Genomic DNA, 17,890 nt, shown 5'->3' on the forward strand with positions numbered 1-17,890 from the left:
TAGATATCTCTTCTTATTAGACTATTAGAGTAAAGTAAAAAACCTTAGTAAAAAGTCCGACTTTAGCGCCTTATTTACCCTATATATAGTAGAAAAAGTATAAATCTTAGATACTATACTTTCTAAGTAATATATAAACTACCTACTATATAGCTTTTATATTATATACTCTCTCGCAGCTAAAGTTATAGGTAGTCGTATAAGCACTTTTTATGTGGGGCGGCCTGTCCAATTTGCACAGCGGAGGGGATAGGCTTCCTTGACACTCGCCTACTGAACCCTGCTTACAGTAAATGCTAAGCTAGCCGAAACGAAGCTGAGCTCGCTAAAATGCTTGGCGCTATTGGTTCAGACTAGTTTCGCAGTTCTGTCTGCCTTCGTTCCTTCCCATCTTTTCGAGCTGAAGCATTCTCTCCTTGAAGATCGAATACTGCCCTTGTGTGCCTGACGCTCTCCAATCGCAAGCATGGTAACCTGCTCAGGTGTCCATCCCTACCCGTCTCATGCTATCAGGTAATGGCCACAATAGGTCTGTCAGTACCCCCTGCCGTTTGCACGACCGCCAGCTGTCTGGCGGACCCCACAAGGTTTTTTAAGAACCAAGCTGGCACTCTTGGCAGCTCCTCGGTCGCGCCTGAGGGTCAAATCAGCACTGCAACTTCTCATGGATACGAATTGGCTTTGCAGTGTCCAATCCGAGTGTTCACATTGGCGTACTCTGCCCGACGCGTGCCATGGACATGCGCCTCGAAGAACGAGCCTTTTCCTCCTGTGGCCTGCTGAAACTGGACGAGGTTATGCATATTCCGACCGGTGACTGCCACAGCCACAGCACAACACCAGAACAACATCAAACAACAAGCGTGAGACATTTGAACGAGGTAGGCTATATGTTGAACATGCTACAACTGTCTGCTACGTGACTCGACCTCACTACACTTTCAATTCGATTTCAACTCGTCTTCGTTGCTCGTCCACTCCCTTCATCATGCTGGCAGTCCTTCTGATCGCAGCGTCCAGCGTCTCAGTTGCAGTCGCGCAGTCAGGCTGTGCTGCTGGTTCCCTGCCAGCAAACCAGACTATCCAATGGGTGCCGTGCCCGGTTGACGATGAGCCAACCTTGGAATGCGCGACCATCGACGTTCCCCTCGACTACACCAGCGACTCCTCAGAGGTGTTGACCATCCCTCTTGTTCGTGTGCCGACGGACGATGCATCGGCTAAATCCATCGTCTACAACCCTGGCGGCCCGGGATCGAGCGGTATACAATCTCTCATTGGGAGTGGTGCGGACATGCAAATGTAAGCCTCAATTCATTCCCGGTTCGTGGAGCACAGTGAAGGATGTGAGAGAAAGACTGGAAAGACTACTGTTGGAGCTCTGCCAGACCCAGAGGCGCGCCGCAAAATTGTAGATGTAGAACATCTCACAGTCAGGATGCCCCAGTGCGCCGGAGGCTAGAAGAGGGCCAGCAAGTCGTCTGACATAGGTCGAGGTCAAAGCATCCAAGCATGCGACTAACGATAACAGGATCTCTGGCGGTGGCTATCACATCGTAACCTTCGATCCCCGAGGTGTTGGATTGACAATCCCATACGAATGTCCAAATGTCAACACATACGCCATACCCGGCCTTTCTCTACCTCTCGACGATCCCGATGGCCTCAATGCGACATATACATACAATGTGGAGCAGGGCAACCAATGTTCCGAATCAGAGTATCAAGAGGCGGGCACACTCGTGGGTACAGCGTTTGTCGCTCGAGACATCGATGCTATCTTTCAGGCACTTCAAGAAGACGGAATGATTAGATACTGGGGCTTCTCCTACGGCACCCTCCTTGGATCGACCTTGTCAGCCATGTTTCCTGAGAAGATTGATCGTGTGGTGTTAGATGGTAACATCAATCCGACGGACTACTACCACGGTCTGGGCGATGAGGCTGTCGCTGATGTGGACGCTGCTCTGTTACATTTCTTCGAGACTTGCGCGTCAGCTGGTCCGGACTATTGCGCTCTGGCAGATGGTGAATCTACCGGTGAACAACTGCAAGCCAACTACTTCGAGCTCCTGGACGGGCTGCACAACAACACATTCGTCACCTACGACCAGACAGGCGAGCCAGTGACCTACATGACCGCCAAAAGCAACGTATACAGCTACCTTAAGAGGCCGTCGCGCTGGCCCGCCCTCTCAATAGATATCTACAGCTTCTACTACAACGCAGGGAGCAGTGCACGCCATCTCTCTACAAAGCGGCAATCAAACGACGCACCATTCGATCCGCTCGCCGCCATTGATGTCGACGTCCCCAACGCCATCTGGGCCATCACCTGCGGCGACTGGGACGACATCCCAGGCGATGTAAACGACTTCGCAGACTGGCTCCAAATCTACAACGCACGCAGCACATTCGCAGGCGACCAGCTCATCTCCATCCTCTATCAATGCTCAACCTGGAACGTCTACGCAAAGGAGCAATTCGCCGGCAAATTCGAAGACATCCAAACGAACAGCCCAATCCTCTTCGTCAACTCCCCCTACGATCCAGTCACGCCACTCGTCTCAGCACAAAACGCATCCTCCGGCTTCATCGACAGCGCAGTCCTCCAGCACGAGGGCGCAGGCCACTGCTCTACAGCCCAGCCGTCAACCTGCGTCTACAGGAAGGTAGCGTCCTACTTCCAGACCGGTGAGATTCCCGATGTCAGCGAAGTTTGCCAACCGGATACGGCCGCTTTCTTACCATACGATGCACCAAACACGAACATCACAGGACCGGGTGTGTCGGATAACGGGACATATACTGACGGCGATAGCAGCGCGACTGGAGACAGTGATAGCGACGAAGGGCGCCAGGTCGAACCCGATGATGATGCTCGTTTCAGCGCCGCGGTCGGAAATATGGTCAATTTACTGAACAAGCACGATCCGAACTTCGAGTATCCTGCGCCGCTGCGTGAGATGGCCGTCAAGCGCGACGTATATCATGCATTGAAGCAAAGGCAGGCGAGCGCAACGACGAGTTGCACGCCCATGGTTGCGGCGGCCACGTTGTCACCTGAGTCGTCGAATAGCGGTAGCAGTGGCAGTGGCAGTCGCAGTGGAGGCAGCGGCAGCAGTAGCAGCACGAGCGGTACGGCACAGATGTATAAAGTGGGAGGATGGACGATGCTGTTCGGCGTCCTGGCCAGGTTGGGTCTGCTCTTGTTGTAGTGTTTGTAGATGTATTTATGTACCATACTGAACGGAGCATGCACTGATATGATGCCTCAGGCGAAACTGCTACTGTATATCGGGCATAAATAATCCTTCTACCTTATCTCCGCTCCCCATCATCACGTCACCACCTGCGGACCGCGGTTCTCGACGATCTGCGAGCATCAAGCGGATGAAAGTCGATCACGTACTCAGGCGTCTACTTTGTCAGCATAGATTGCTGTTCGCGGTATTGCCCTGTAGCTTACATTGTATTCTCCTTGCTCTCACCTTGACTCGGCTGAAGTGGATTGTCATCCGAATAGCCGGTTATAGCTATTTGTCAGGGCAAAAGAATACATAAATTCACATGAACGACGCAGTCACTTTTAGTAGCCGCTTCGCTACACGACATATCTCGGGGACTTGCAGGAGGATACCAAATACACCAAGGATAGTCACACAGCATTGCACACACACATCCCGCCGAACATTCACAACCACGCGATCCACAAAACAAGCAATGGCATTGAATCTGCCCAAGTGGTGAGTAAGCGCCTCACAACCTACCCATACAGTCCACTAACATATTATACAACAGGCTCTCCAAAAACTCCCACCTCCTCCAACCCCCCGTAAACAACCACTGCGTCTACGCGCCCTCCCCCGAAACCTCCGGCCTAACCGTAATGGTCGTCGGCGGCCCAAACGCCCGAACAGACTACCACATCAATGAGACGCCCGAGTTCTTCTACCAGCACAAGGGGAGCATGCTCCTCAAAACAGTCGATACCTCCAAAACCCCACACGCATTCGTCGATATCCCCATCCACGAGAATAGTCTTTATCTGTTACCCGCGAACACGCCGCATAACCCCGTGCGCTTCGCGGATACGGTGGGGATTGTGCTTGAGCAGGCGAGGCCGAAGGAGTCGATTGATAGGATGAGGTGGTATTGTAGGAATCCGGAGTGTAGGGAGATTGTGCATGAGGCGGCGTTTCATTGTAGTGATTTGGGGAGCCAGATTAAGGGGGCGGTGCAGGCTTTTGAGGGGGATATGGATGCGAGGACGTGTGGGAAGTGTGGGACTGTGAATGATAGTAAGCCTGCGCCTGGGGAGATTGAGCAGCCGCCGCGGTTTCCAGATTGAGAGGCGGACGGAAGACTTGCGTTGAGAGGTGCTGATTACGGCTCGGTATGAACATCAAGTTTGTGCTTTTTGCGCTCGGCGAGCATCTGGTGAGCAATGTCGAGTGCTGAAGGTGGTAGACCTGCCATCTTTGCGACTCGGAGAGCGTGTGACTTCCTGTTTACACCACGTCGAAGCTTGTGGACGAATGTGAAGGAGCCTGCGTCGTCTTCGTACAGATCTGTGCAATACTGCGCTAGTTGTGGCCAGTCTTGCGTCTTGTCCGCTAGGTCGTGGAAATGGGTTGCAAAAAGAGTCCGGCATTGATTAATGTTGTACAAGTGGTGGAGGCTGGCATATGCAACAGCCGTGCCGTCTTCTGGCGCGGTGCCTCTGCCAACCTCATCCATGATCACAAAAGAGCGATCGGTGGCATCTCTGAGTATAGAAGCAGTCTCAAGCATTTCGACCATGAAGGTTGATTCATTGCGGAACAGATCGTCGGCAGCACCGATTCGGCTAAATATCTTATCGACAATACCGATTTCTGCATATTCTGCTGGCACATAGCAGCCGATTTGAGCCAGTATAGTGATGAGCGCGTTCTGGCGCAGGAATGTACTCTTGCCTGCCATGTTCGGCCCTGTTATTAGCCATGCTCTTTCCTTCTTGTCCAAGTACAGATCATTGCTGACGAAAGATTGACCTTTCTCCTGGAGACCTAGCTTGACTGTCGGATGACGGCCTCCGACGATTCTGTGGCTTGTCCTTGTGGTGATTATTGGTCGTATCCACCCCTCTTCGATGGCTAGACTGGCGAATGAAGTAGCGACGTCGAGTTCGTCCACGACGGCGGCATTCTGGCGAAGGGAGACGAGGTTGTCTACCACGAGCTGGCGGAGTCCTTGGAAGATTCGCTGCTCTTCTTGTCGGATCTCGAACTCGAGACTGTCCATCTGTCGTCCGAGAGTCGTCCACTTCGAAAGATAGAACGATTTGACTGTTTTCAGGTTGCCAACCATGCTGGCTCCAAGCTCTTCAAGCGCGTCCTCGTTGAATCCTTTTGTTCTTGTGGTCTGGCAGATGTGGCCATACTTTGAGTCAAAGCGTAGGACGAGCTTAGGGGCAGACAATTGTTCTCGTAAATTCTCTTGCAATACGTCCTTTTCTTGGAACAGTGACTCAAACTGTTGATGTAGTGTCTCAAGCTCCGATGATGCATTTCTCTGCATGACCCATGGATCGCCCTTCTGTGCTTTAGCACCAGTAAATCTTGTGCTGCCACTACGGCGGACATCTTCGCCGACAATCGTGTCAAAGCCTGACTCTGTTGCTTCAGCGTCCGGAGCCTCACTGCTGTCTGCCGCAGCCTCTTCCTCGGCCCGTGTCAGCCAACTGACAACGCCCTGTTCATCAATTGAGCGACGTATCTGATCACTCATGTGCTCGGGGCCTTCGAGGTCAAGTCTCGAAAGCAAATTCTGCAATGCTCGACCCCTCGCATCGTTGGACTGGCTGTAAGGGTCGAGTAATTGCACTATCTCCTGGATTCTTGAGAACGTATTGGCGAGACACAGGAGATCTTCAGCGTCCCCACGACCAAGCGCAAATTTCTGTGCTATGCGGTGCATGTCAAAGAGCTTCCGCAGATGAGCTATAATGGCTTGGTGAAGATCTTGTGACGCGATGAACGCGGATACTAAGTCGAGCCGATGCTCGATCTCGTCAGGAGTGATTGAGGGGTAGAGTAGCCGCTCACGCAACAGTCTTGAGCCTCCCTTGGTGACTGTTTTGTGAACAGTGTGGAATAGGCTGCCCTTGCCCAAGCCGTCGCGAGATGTCTTTAATAACTCCAAGCCTCGGATACTGCTTCGGTCTATGGCCATAGTGTCTCGCTGCTCTCTCCGCTGTGGCCGCATGGGCTTGAGTTTGAGTTCAAGAAGATGTCTGTCAATGTAGTCGAAGAGTTGCTGGCTTGCAGACATTTCTTGAGCGGTCACTTGCGATCTGTCTTGGTCAGATAGGGGCTGATCCAGACGCTCGATCCACCAGTCCTTTTGAGTCTCATCGAGTGTGGTCACTGGCGATGTAAGCCGCTCGACTGTCAGCCCAAGGCATGATGCTATTTCTTCTCGAACGTCCGCGCTGATGCTGGATGAGAGCACAACCTCGGTTGCACCAATTCTCAACAGTGCCGATGATAAGGTCGCTCGAGCTGCTGTTTGAATGAAGAATTCACCGGTTGAGATGTCTATCCATGCCAGCCCGAGACTTGTGTCCCTTTCTTCTCTCTGCTTGGCACTGGCAGATCGTGTAGAGGATTGGTCATCATGGCTGCTCAGGTGTATCGACAGAAGGAAATTGTTCTTGTCTTGTTCAACGAACTCCTCGTCAATCAGAGTTCCTGGTGTCACTACTCGAGAGACCCTTCGGGGAATCGGTGTCTGCAGTTTGCCATTATGGTATTCTGGGAACTCCTCGCAGATGGCCACGTGCTTGTCTAGATCTTGAACCAAAGCCTTCAAATATTTGTCCAGGTGCATATATGGGAAGCCCGCCATGGAGATACCATCTTTGCCCTTTGCGGCAAGTCTGAGGCCGAGCTTCGGGGCATAATCATCAGCATGTTCGTGATACAGCTACACATGTTAGTCAAGCGCAGGTTCATGAGCCACGGTGAAGAGATGGTACCTCGTAAAAGTTGCCAACTCTTGTGAGAACTACACAGTTAGGGAACTTGCGCATACAGTTTCTCACAACCTGTGTCAATGTCTCCTGCCGCAGTTCTTCCTTGTCAGCTGGTGGTAAGGGCTCGCCTTGGATAGCACCCTGCTTCAGCTCCTTAGTCTGCTTCTTGGACACTCTTTTGGCCGCAGACCCGCCTCTTGCACTGAAGCATCGCCATTGCCGAGGTTGAGGTGAAGGTGTGAATTGGTATTCGTGCCACAGAGACCGTCCACGGATGATAGTAGGTCTCCGGGCTCTGAGAGTGTTCACATGGTGTCTGACTGCGAACATGCCAGTAGCCTGCAACGCACGCGTCGCGAACTTTTGGAACTCAGGGTCGCGCCTGCCACGGAGTATTTGATGCCGAGTCGTACCTGCCAAGATTACCAGTAACTCAGCTCTACCACAGTAGCCATCGGGATAGACATCAAGTTGTGAAGAACCAATACAGCATGAAGGAGAGGAAGAGTCGGATTAGACTGTGAGCAGCAGCACGATGCAAAAGGCTCACAAAGAGACAGCAATGGCGCTGTCTCGGGAGCTTCATTGTACATGCATGCGTCGTTGCTGATTATGAGCCTTTGCTCTGAACATCTTCAGTGAGCGGCGTCAGATCTATACAAGAAATATGCAGAACAGAGCCCCATATATGCACCAGTCATCAGTAACAGAGAATGATCGGTACAAAGAAGGCGTTGCACAGTATAGTACCAGGGAAGGAGCGCATTGATCAGAGGGAAGCTGCCTCCTCCCGGACAAGCAAATTTGCCGGTTTTTATGCTTGTGCTTCGTTGGGGCTGAGAAGCCTAAAGTGCAGCCCTAGAACGATAGATTAGGCATGACTCTGGGGCTTAAAGGCCCTAAAAGCTAGGGTGGCTTGACCGGACAAGCAAACTGTGCAAGCTTATTAACCGGCCACTTTGCATGTCCGGGAGGAGGCTGCAAGTTGGTTATTGCTACTACGGTGAGGCAGCAGTACGCCAGATTGCCCAAACAGGCAAAGCGCAAAATACTTGCCCGCCGTCCTAGTAGGCAAAAAAGTTGAGGATCGATCTCGTAGGCTGGTACAGTCGAATTTATTTCAGCGCGAACTTGCAACTTTGTCGCATCCGGGGACTTCAGGATATACTGACATTTTGCGCCGGTCGCTGTGCGTCGCCATGATAACGAATACATGATCTCCTAACCCACCACGGACATTCACCTTATGAGCGACGAGACGACCTTTAACCAAGCTCGAATCTTTCTCCAGTAATTGGACGACAGGCTTGAGTTCACTATTAACCAAAACAACACATTTCTGGACTGCAAAGATGGCGGACCCCAACAATGTGTCGCAGTACAAGTACTCGGCCATGTCCAACCTGGTCCTCCAGGCGGACCGTCGATTTTACAACCGCTCCAAAGATGAACCTACTGGTGATCCCGAGTCGCTGGCCAACAGAATCAGCATTAGGGAAATGGGCTCTCGAGTAGGCCGAGAAGATGCGCCCAAGAAGAAAAAGCTGGCCCAAGGCCTACAGGGCGTCCAGCGAGGCTCCATCAGAGAAGGCGAGGACGTGCTAGAACGTGAGCAGCGGAAACGCAAGAGGGGTGAGCCTGCCCAGCCAAGAGCGCAAGCTGGTTTGTCTGCGGGCGATGCGCTGATAGAAGGACTCAAGTACCGCCCTAGGACCACCGCCACCCGAGCCACCTACGACCTACTACTGACAGTCACCGCAAACAAGCTCGGCGATCTGCCCCAAGAATTCGTGCGAAGTGCTGCCGATGCCGTCCTCGAATTTCTTAAAGACGATTCTATGAAAGATCTGGATAAGAAGAAAGAGATTGACGATCTGATCGGAGAGCCACTGTCTGCGAAAGAATTCAATGAGCTAGTCAACTTGGGCAAGAAGATCACCGACTACAACGCGCAAGATGATGACGAGAATGCTGAGGGTGCCGACGGCGAGGACGAGCTTGACGACAGACAAGGCGTGGCTGTCGTGTTCGATGAGTCCGATGACGACGAAGAAGGTGCTCAGCGAAACGAAGTCCTTGATCCTGACGAAGACGACAGCGATGCCGAGCCAGACCAGGACAAATCTGAAGCGGAAGACAACGCAGCTGACGGCGAGCCACCAGAGATTGAGGATGAAGATGGCATGGTCATAGATGGTGGGCTCGCTGCCTCATCCAAGAAGAAGAACGAGGCAGGCCTCATACCCACGCATGAAATCGATGCATACTGGCTGCAGCGGCAATTGGGTGGCATCTACAGTGATGCGCATGTGCAACAAACCAAGACACAGGAAGTACTACAGATACTGTCGGGCAAGTCGCTGGAAGGCAAAGACATTGGTCTACGAGACATTGAGAACGACCTCATGGACCTTTTCGATTACGATCAACCAGAGATGGTAAGCAAATTGGTCACAAACAAAGACAGAATCATGTGGGCTACTCGATGGCGACGAGCTGCAGAAGACAAGGATGCCAGGCTTCTGATCGAGAATGAAATGGTCGAAGCTGGCCATCGACGCATACTGGAACAGCTGGTAGGCAAGAGCGAGGATGCCGATGAGGACAGGCCGAACAAGAAGATGAAAATGGACCTTATGGATATCGATGTACCAAAGGTTGAACAAGACTCAGCAGATGCAGAGATGAAAGATAGTGGTTTACAGAGAGGTCTCATGCCTCAGCGTACCATCAACTTGGAGAATCTTGTTTTCGAGCAAGGAAATCATCTGATGACCAATCCGAAGGTCGTCCTGCCCCAAGGTTCCACCAAGCGAACGTTCAAAGGCTACGAAGAAATTCATGTCCCTCCACCAAAGCCCAGGCGCGATCCCAACGAGAAGAACATTCCAACTTCGGAGCTCCCGGGTTGGGCTCGCCCTGGCTTTGGCTCATCAAAAGAGCTCAATAGAATTCAGTCTAGGTGCTACCCCACAGCATTCCATGATGATGGTAACATGCTTGTGTGCGCGCCAACAGGTTCGGGGAAGACCAATGTTGCTATGCTCACGATGCTTCGAGAGATCGGCAAGCACAGAAAGCCAGAGACTGGTGAGATTATGCTCGACGACTTTAAGATCATTTACATTGCTCCCCTAAAAGCTTTGGTGCAGGAACAGGTCGGCAATTTTGGAAAGAGGCTCGAACCGTACGGCATCAAGGTTTCTGAGCTTACCGGTGATCGACAGCTAACCAAGGCACAAATTGCAGAGACACAAGTCATTGTCACTACACCAGAAAAATGGGACGTAATCACGCGAAAGGCAACGGATAGCAGTTACACTCGTCTTGTCAGGCTGATTGTGATCGATGAAATTCATTTGCTTCATGATGATCGTGGACCTGTGCTGGAGAGTATTGTGAGCAGGACAATTCGGAAGATCGAGCAGACAGGCGATCCTGTGCGTATAGTCGGTTTGAGTGCAACTTTGCCAAACTACCGCGATGTCGCAACATTCTTGAGAGCAGACCCTGAAAAGGGCGTTTTCCATTTCGATGGCTCCTTCAGACCTTGTCCGCTCAAGCAAGAGTTCATTGGCGTCACTGACAAGAAGGCCATCAAGCAGCTCAAAACCATGAACGATGTCTGTTACACCAAAACCCTCGAGCACGCAGGTACGAATCAGCAGCAAATGCTAATTTTTGTGCATTCTCGCAAAGAGACAGCCAAGACAGCGAAATATATTCGAGACAAAGCTATCGAGAACGAGACAATTGGTCAAATAATGCGTTCTGACGCGGCGAGCCGACAGATCTTATCTGAGGAGGCAGATGCCGTGATTGACCCCAACCTTAAGGATCTACTGCCTTACGGTTTTGCTATACATCATGCGGGCATGAACGTCGCAGATCGTACTTCCGTTGCTGATCTCTTTGCTGAAGGTTCAATCCGTGTACTTGTGTGCACAGCGACTCTAGCCTGGGGTGTCAACCTGCCGGCTCATACCGTCATCATCAAAGGCACGGCAGTTTACTCACCCGAAAAAGGTAGCTGGGTTGAGCTGAGTCCTCAAGATGTGCTGCAGATGCTAGGTCGTGCTGGTCGACCTCAATACGACTCGTACGGCGAAGGTATTATCATCACATCTCAATCCGAGATTCAGTATTACCTCTCGTTGATGAACCAGCAGTTGCCCATCGAAAGTCAATTGATGAGCAAGCTGGCCGACAACCTAAATGCAGAAATTGTGCTTGGCAACATCCGCAACCGAGACGAGGGTGTGGACTGGCTAGGTTACACCTACCTATTTGTCCGCATGATACGATCTCCAGGTCTTTACAGTGTTGGTGCCGACTATGATCAAGATGAAGCTCTAGAACAGAAGCGAGTCGATCTAATACATTCCGGCGCTATCATTCTAGAGAAAGCAGGTCTTGTCAAATATGATAAGCGTCTGGGTACACTGCAGCCTACGGACCTAGGGCGAATAGCATCGCATTACTACATTACACATCACTCGATGTTGACATACAACTTCCATCTGCAGCCAAATATCAGCACCATTGAGCTATTCAGGATCTTTGCGCAGAGCGACGAGTTCAAGTACATCCCTGTCCGGCAAGACGAGAAACTTGAGCTTGCGAAGCTGCTGGGTCGTGTTCCAATTCCTGTCAAAGAAGGCATCGAAGAGCCGCAGGCAAAGATCAATGTGCTTTTGCAAGCATTTATATCACGTCTGAAGCTAGAAGGTCTAGCCTTAATGGCGGATCTTGTGTATGTGACACAGTCAGCTGGCCGTATCTTGCGAGCAATTTTCGAGATCTGCCTCAAGAAGGGCTGGGCAGCTGTCGCTCTGACCGCACTTGACTTGTGCAAGATGGCGGAAAAGCGGATGTGGCCTACGATGACGCCTTTGCGACAATTTCCTCGAACGATGTGTCCGCCGGAATACGTCCAGAAAGCTGAGCGTATCGATGTGCCATGGCAAAGCTATTTCGACCTGGACCCACCTCGTATGGGTGAGTTGCTCGGCATAGCAAAGGCAGGCAGGATTGTATGCGACCTTGTCTCCAAATTTCCTCGACTTGAGGTTCAAGCTCAAGTCCAGCCAATGACGAGATCCATGCTTCGAGTCGAACTGACGATCACGCCTAACTTCACCTGGGACGACCAGCTGCATGGTACAGCTGAAGGGTTTTGGATCATTGTGGAGGATTGCGACGGTGAGGAAATTTTGTTCCACGACTCATTCATGTTGCGCAAGGAATTTGCCACCTCTGAAATGAACGAGCATCTGGTCGACTTTACGGTGCCCGTTACAGAGCCGAAGCCGCCCAACTACTTCATCACGCTTGTTTCCGACCGCTGGATGCACTCTGAGACTCGACTTCCTGTGTCCTTCCACAAGCTAATCATGCCAGAACGGTTCCCACCACACACACAGCTATTGGATATGCAACCCGTTCCAGTTCAAACACTAAAGCGCAAAGACTATGTTGAGCTGTACAAGCAGTGGCCGAGCTTCAACAAGATACAGACACAAACCTTCAAGTCTCTCTATGACAGTAACGACAGTGTGCTTGTTGGTGCATCTTCTGGAAGTGGTAAGACAGTATGCGCTGAGTTCGCACTTTTGCGGCACTGGACAAATCCAGAAGCTGGCAAGGCAGTCTACGTCGCGCCTTTCCAAGAAATCGTGGATAACAGATACAACGATTGGCAGAAGAGATTATCGCACCTTGGTGGCGGCAGAGTTTTCTCCAAGCTGACGGGTGAGACCACGGCTGATCTACGACTCCTCGATAAATCTGATCTCGTGCTTGCGACGCCTACGCAATGGGATGTACTATCTCGGCAATGGCAGCGAAGGAAGAATGTGCAAAACACCGAGCTCTTCATCGCCGACAATTTACATATGCTCGGTGGACAGGATGGCTACGTCTACGAAGTGGTGGTCTCTCGAATGCACTACATCCACCTGCAGCTGGAAAATAATTTGCGGATTGTTGGCTTGAGCGTACCACTTTCGAATGCTCGAGATGTTGGAGAATGGATTGGTGCGAACAAGCACACGATCTACAACTTCAGCCCCGCCGTCAGACCGGTAGGACTTGAGTTGCACATTCAGTCATTTTCGATACCACATTTCCCCTCGCTAATGATTGCGATGGCTCGACCTGCTTACCAGTATATCACCAGGTTGTCGCCTGAGAAGCCAGCTATTGTCTTCGTGCCTGGACGAAAGCAAGTCCGATCGACTGCTCAAGATCTTCTTGCTGCATGCATCGCAGATGACAGCGAAGAGCGGTTCTTGCACGCCGATCTCGAAGACCTGCAGCCAATTTTGGAGAGGATACATGAACGCGCTTTGGCTGAATCTATTACCCACGGCATCGGCTACTATCACGAGGCTCTTTCGCCAAATGACAAGCAGATTGTGACTGCTCTATACAACGCAGGTGCCGTGCAGATCATGCTAGCATCTCGCGAAGTGTGCTGGGAGTTGACAATTACTGCTCACCTAGTGGTTGTCATGGGTACTCAGTACTTTGATGGCAGAGAACACCGTTACGTCGACTATCAGATCAGCGAAGTCCTCCAAATGTACGGCCGAGCTTCGAGACCAGGTGAAGACGCAATTGGTCGTGGTGTGCTTATGGTTCCAGCTGTCAGACGAGAGTACTACAAGAAGTTTCTCAATGAAGCACTGCCCATCGAATCGCATTTGCCGGTTTACTTACCTGACGTGTTTGTCACTGAAATTAGCACCAAGACAATATCTTCGACACAAGACGCTGTGGACTGGACTACATACTCCTACTTCTATCGTCGCCTGCTTGCTAATCCATCTTTCTATGGTCTCAACGACACATCTCACGAAGGTCTGTCGACACATCTTTCAGAACTCGTCGAGAACACACTCAAAGAACTGTCCGAAGCGAAGATCATCGACCTCGACGAGGAAGACGACTCGATCTCGCCATTGAACCCGGCAATGATAGCAGCCTACTATAACATCTCCTTCATCACAATGCAAACCTTCCTTCTCTCCCTCACAGCACGCACGAAGCTGAAAGGTCTTCTCGAGATCGTCACATCTGCAACAGAGTTCGAATCGATTCAAATGCGGCGCCATGAAGAGCACATCCTCCGCCGCGTCTATGACAGATGTCCAGTCAAAATGTCTGAGCCAGCCTATGGCAGTCCGCACTTCAAAGCATTCGTTCTGCTTCAAGCACACTTCAGCCGCATGCAGCTGCCAATTGACCTTGCCAAGGATCAAGAGGTAATCGTTAGCAAGGTACTCAATCTGCTCTCGTCGTGTGTCGACGTCCTTTCCTCGGAAGGACATCTAAATGCGACAAGTGCCATGGAAATGTCCCAGATGGTCGTGCAAGCGATGTGGGATCGCGACTCACCACTCCTGCAAATTCCACATTTCACAAACGAAATTGTGCAAACACTGGCAAAAGAGGGCATCAACGACATCGAAGGGCTAATGGAAGCACTTGATCCATCCGAGAACCCCAATTACCAGAAACTCATCGCAAAGATGGGCCTGGGCAACAAGCAGTTACAGGATGCAGCAAGCTTCACGAACGAGAGATACCCGAATATTGAGCTCGATTTTGATGTTCTCGACAAGGATGAGATTACAGCTGGCGAAGGCTCATATCTGCAAGTCAAACTTACTCGTGCGGACATGGACGAGGATGAGGAGGAAGAAGTCGATCTTGCAGTACATGCACCATTCTACCCTAGCAACAAGACAGAGAATTGGTGGCTGGTGGTCAGTGAAGAGAAGGAGAAGAACTTGCTTGCGATCAAGCGCGTTACAATCGCGAAGAGGGTACTGGAACTCAAGCTGGAGTATATTGTCCCTAAAGCCGGACAACACAAGCTGAACTTGTTGCTTATTAGTGATAGCTATTTGGGTGTTGACCAGAGTGTGGCATTCGAAGTGAAAGCTGCTGAGGGCGAAGATGAAGAAGAGGACGAGGATGAGGAGATGGAAGGTTAGGCCTACGTCCGTAGTACAAGATTTACCATCCTGGACGATTCTTCGCTTCCATCGTTCGGTGACCATGTAGAAGGCCTATGTACGTCACAGGGCAGGGTTAAGCGAGCGATAAGCAGAATTTGATGCCTAATATACTTGCCTGGCGTTGCAATCAGCTCCTCTAACAGGGATTTCCGCTCGCTCGCTTCGCCTTCCTTCCGAACACTACATGCTGAAAGAGCAGTAAAGCTTTGCGAAGACCGACGGCACGTTTGCCCCCAACTACTGCAACACCAATGTAACAAAGCGTGAACTCATATAACCTCACGTTGAACTTTATCGCAGATGCATTGAACCATACCATGATTGAAGTCCAACGCCGCCACTTTTGAAGTTCATAAGCCAGCTACAGTGCATATCGTGCATCAATAGCACTCCATCACGAATATGACACAACTCGACCCAAAGCGACATCAGAGGAGGTATTCTCACAGACTATAACATTATGGTGAGCATCCTTTTACATGAACGAGGCAACATCGTGGTGCCCATGCATGCCTGTCGCATGGTGTCGATGGCCCCGCAAAGCTGGCAAATCTCCATCTTTGGCCAAGGCTAATTTAGGTGGAATTACAGGTCCCGGAAGTCGCAAACGTAAGTAACAATGCGAGTTTGAACGTCGCCTCGGCGGACCATATTAGGAACTCGCAAGTACCCCAGGGCAGAGGACAGAGAATCGCACCTGCCACCACCGCCACCCAGCGTCAACTTGCCCGCAGTTTGAGGCAGTGCCACGTGTCGGATACTGCTCTCGATGCTGCTCGCGCCGTGCAAACACGTTCCGATAATTCTCAGAACTCTCACAAGCAGAGACAGCTGTCGCTTGCACCGATGGTCAGTGCATCGCGTGTTGACCCTTTCAACAGCTGGCCGGTAGCGTGGCATCGAGATCTAGAGCAGAACTTTCGATTCTTGACCAATGCTTTCGGACCCTCTATGTTTGGCTACATGGCCAACAGCCAGGGCTTTGACATCTTCCGAACTCAAGCACAATTGGCGTTAGCTGACCCTGCGGCATTCCACTCTCTCATGATCATCAGCACGATCAGACAAGGTCAAGTGGCCGGCAAGACGGTACCTGGCATGAGCGCCTTGTGGCACAGAGTCGAAGCGCTCCGGCTGATCAAGGAGCGCATCGACAGCGGAGACATGGACAAGTGCACGAGTGAAGGCTCCATATACGCGGTTATGGTCTTGATGGGTATCGGAGCTCAGTGGAACGCTGTCGATCAGAACGAATTCGACTCTTGCGCGCTGAACAGACTGATACTATACAAAGGAGGCTTGAGCACCGTCAGTCAAGCACATCCGGTGCTGGAAATGTCACTATATGGAATGGCGGTCCTCACACCAGGCCTGTTGAGGTCTGACCTCTACACTGTGAATGAGCTCAGCGCCTCTAATCAACAATGCCAAGACACAAAGGTGCTATTATATAGCTTGCTCGGCTTCGTGAGGGGTACGTCAGGACTGAAGGACAAGTCTACGACAGCACTGAGTTGCGCGCAAGCTGCGTTCGCCCCCGGAGGGCCACTATACTCGCTTTTGACTTACACCCCAGATCATCCTGGTTTTAACGACGACCGGCAGCAGATGGTGCGCAAACGGCTACGTCAACACATCATGCTGTATACTTTCAGCATTCTACTCTATGCCTCGCCATTCCAAGTCGAGGAGTTCATACACCATCTTCAATTTGTGATGAGGCACGCGAGCATCTGGCAGCACTCATTGAGAATGTTTGATTGGGCGTTAGTCGCGGATATCCCGAGAGGAGCACTTATGTTTCCGGCACAAGCCTGGCAATCGTACGAGATGCTTTGCGCAGTACATTGCCTGGCAGAGGATTTGCAGAATGATTTGGTTGGGTATTGTCTGGATCTTTTGACTGGTAGGGTGCTGGCGATGGAGTCGGTGAATGAGCTTATGCGCAGGATACGCTTAGTCATGTTCAGCCCGCAATCTGACGTTGGACCTTAGTAATCTGAAGTTTGTCATATATTCATCCAATGAGCATTGTATACGGTGTTTATTGGCAACATTTTCGTTTCCTGAAAGTTTTGAGGGCTCTAGATAATAGCACAAGACCACTTACAGTACTCAAAGATCTGGCGGTGAGAGTTGGACGCGTACGAGGCGTTGTTTGCAATTTCGAAGCTCCATCAGAGACAAGTGTGCACGGACCCAAGACCTCATTCGCAAATTCTGTAACAGATTTGTGTGCTGGTGCAGTTCTCCCGCCATAAAGAGTCGGTAACATGCATAAGCGACAACATGAAAACCGAAAATGGCTCAAATAATATCGTATTTGTAGAAGGAGTGCATGGTGAATTCTGTAAACGACGCCGAATGGCACTTGCTTTTTAAGTTTTGATGCAGCCAAGCTGTGGATATGCTGATGGTGGCGGGTGCTTCCCCCTGCTTCCCCCCTGCGGCGGCCAAAACTTGTTTCATCTCAGCCTCATCTGCACCAATTGTTTTTTTCTTCTGAGATCCCCGACGCTAGCTCAGCTTCCTTAACGACCGCCTCATGTGCCTGAGTCAGCGTAGGCGAATTATCAAGCGCCACGAAGATCGTAACAGCTGGACGTTGAACGCCATAAGGGATATCATTGCTCTTCATCTCAGAAGTCTGGGTATTGGGTGAAGACAAATGCAAGCTGGCCAAAAATAGGCGGTTTGGGAGTCGAGTGAGGCACATGTTTTGAGTTGGAAGGGCTATCTATGCTCTGACCACAACAAAGGATTCCTGCAGAGGCTCTGACCATCCTTTCGCAAGGCGCTGACTGTTTTGTTCTAGAGCGATTCGCTTTCACGTCCCCATGATCTTGGC

At 51.1% G+C, this 17,890-nt stretch overlaps 5 protein-coding genes across 5 annotated transcripts; 4 read left to right on the forward strand and 1 right to left on the reverse strand.

Annotated features, from left to right (window-relative positions):
- Positions 1-988: 988 nt before the first annotated feature.
- PMZ80_007909 (uncharacterized protein) lies at positions 989-3,218 on the forward strand (the record flags this gene model as incomplete). The annotated part of the gene is made up of 2 exons (XM_064876314.1): positions 989-1,302; positions 1,532-3,218. 2 exons carry the CDS (start codon positions 989-991, stop codon positions 3,216-3,218), a joined length of 2,001 nt encoding a protein of 666 aa, XP_064727621.1.
- A 505-nt stretch (positions 3,219-3,723) lies between these two features.
- Positions 3,724-4,351, forward strand: BNA1 (3-hydroxyanthranilic acid dioxygenase; the record flags this gene model as incomplete). The annotated part of the gene is made up of 2 exons (XM_064876315.1): positions 3,724-3,746; positions 3,802-4,351. 2 exons carry the CDS (start codon positions 3,724-3,726, stop codon positions 4,349-4,351), a joined length of 573 nt encoding a protein of 190 aa, XP_064727622.1.
- Positions 4,352-4,386: 35 nt separating this feature from the next.
- Positions 4,387-7,348, reverse strand: msh1 (MutS protein 1; the record flags this gene model as incomplete). The annotated part of the gene is made up of 2 exons (XM_064876316.1): positions 4,387-6,969; positions 7,022-7,348. The coding sequence occupies 2 exons, from the start codon at positions 7,346-7,348 to the stop codon at positions 4,387-4,389; spliced, it is 2,910 nt and encodes a 969-aa protein (XP_064727623.1).
- Positions 7,349-8,370: 1,022 nt separating this feature from the next.
- brr2 (Pre-mRNA-splicing helicase BRR2) lies at positions 8,371-15,018 on the forward strand (the record flags this gene model as incomplete). Its single annotated transcript, XM_064876317.1, has 1 exon — positions 8,371-15,018. One exon carries the CDS (start codon positions 8,371-8,373, stop codon positions 15,016-15,018), a length of 6,648 nt encoding a protein of 2,215 aa, XP_064727624.1.
- Positions 15,019-15,888: 870 nt separating this feature from the next.
- Positions 15,889-17,037, forward strand: PMZ80_007913 (uncharacterized protein; the record flags this gene model as incomplete). Its single annotated transcript, XM_064876318.1, has 1 exon — positions 15,889-17,037. The coding sequence occupies one exon, from the start codon at positions 15,889-15,891 to the stop codon at positions 17,035-17,037; it is 1,149 nt and encodes a 382-aa protein (XP_064727625.1).
- Positions 17,038-17,890: the final 853 nt, after the last annotated feature.

Source organism: Knufia obscura (assembly GCF_036327395.1).
Source record: "Knufia obscura strain CCFEE 5817 isolate CBS 148926 chromosome Unknown scaffold_10, whole genome shotgun sequence".
Lineage (NCBI taxonomy): Eukaryota > Fungi > Ascomycota > Eurotiomycetes > Chaetothyriales > Trichomeriaceae > Knufia > Knufia obscura.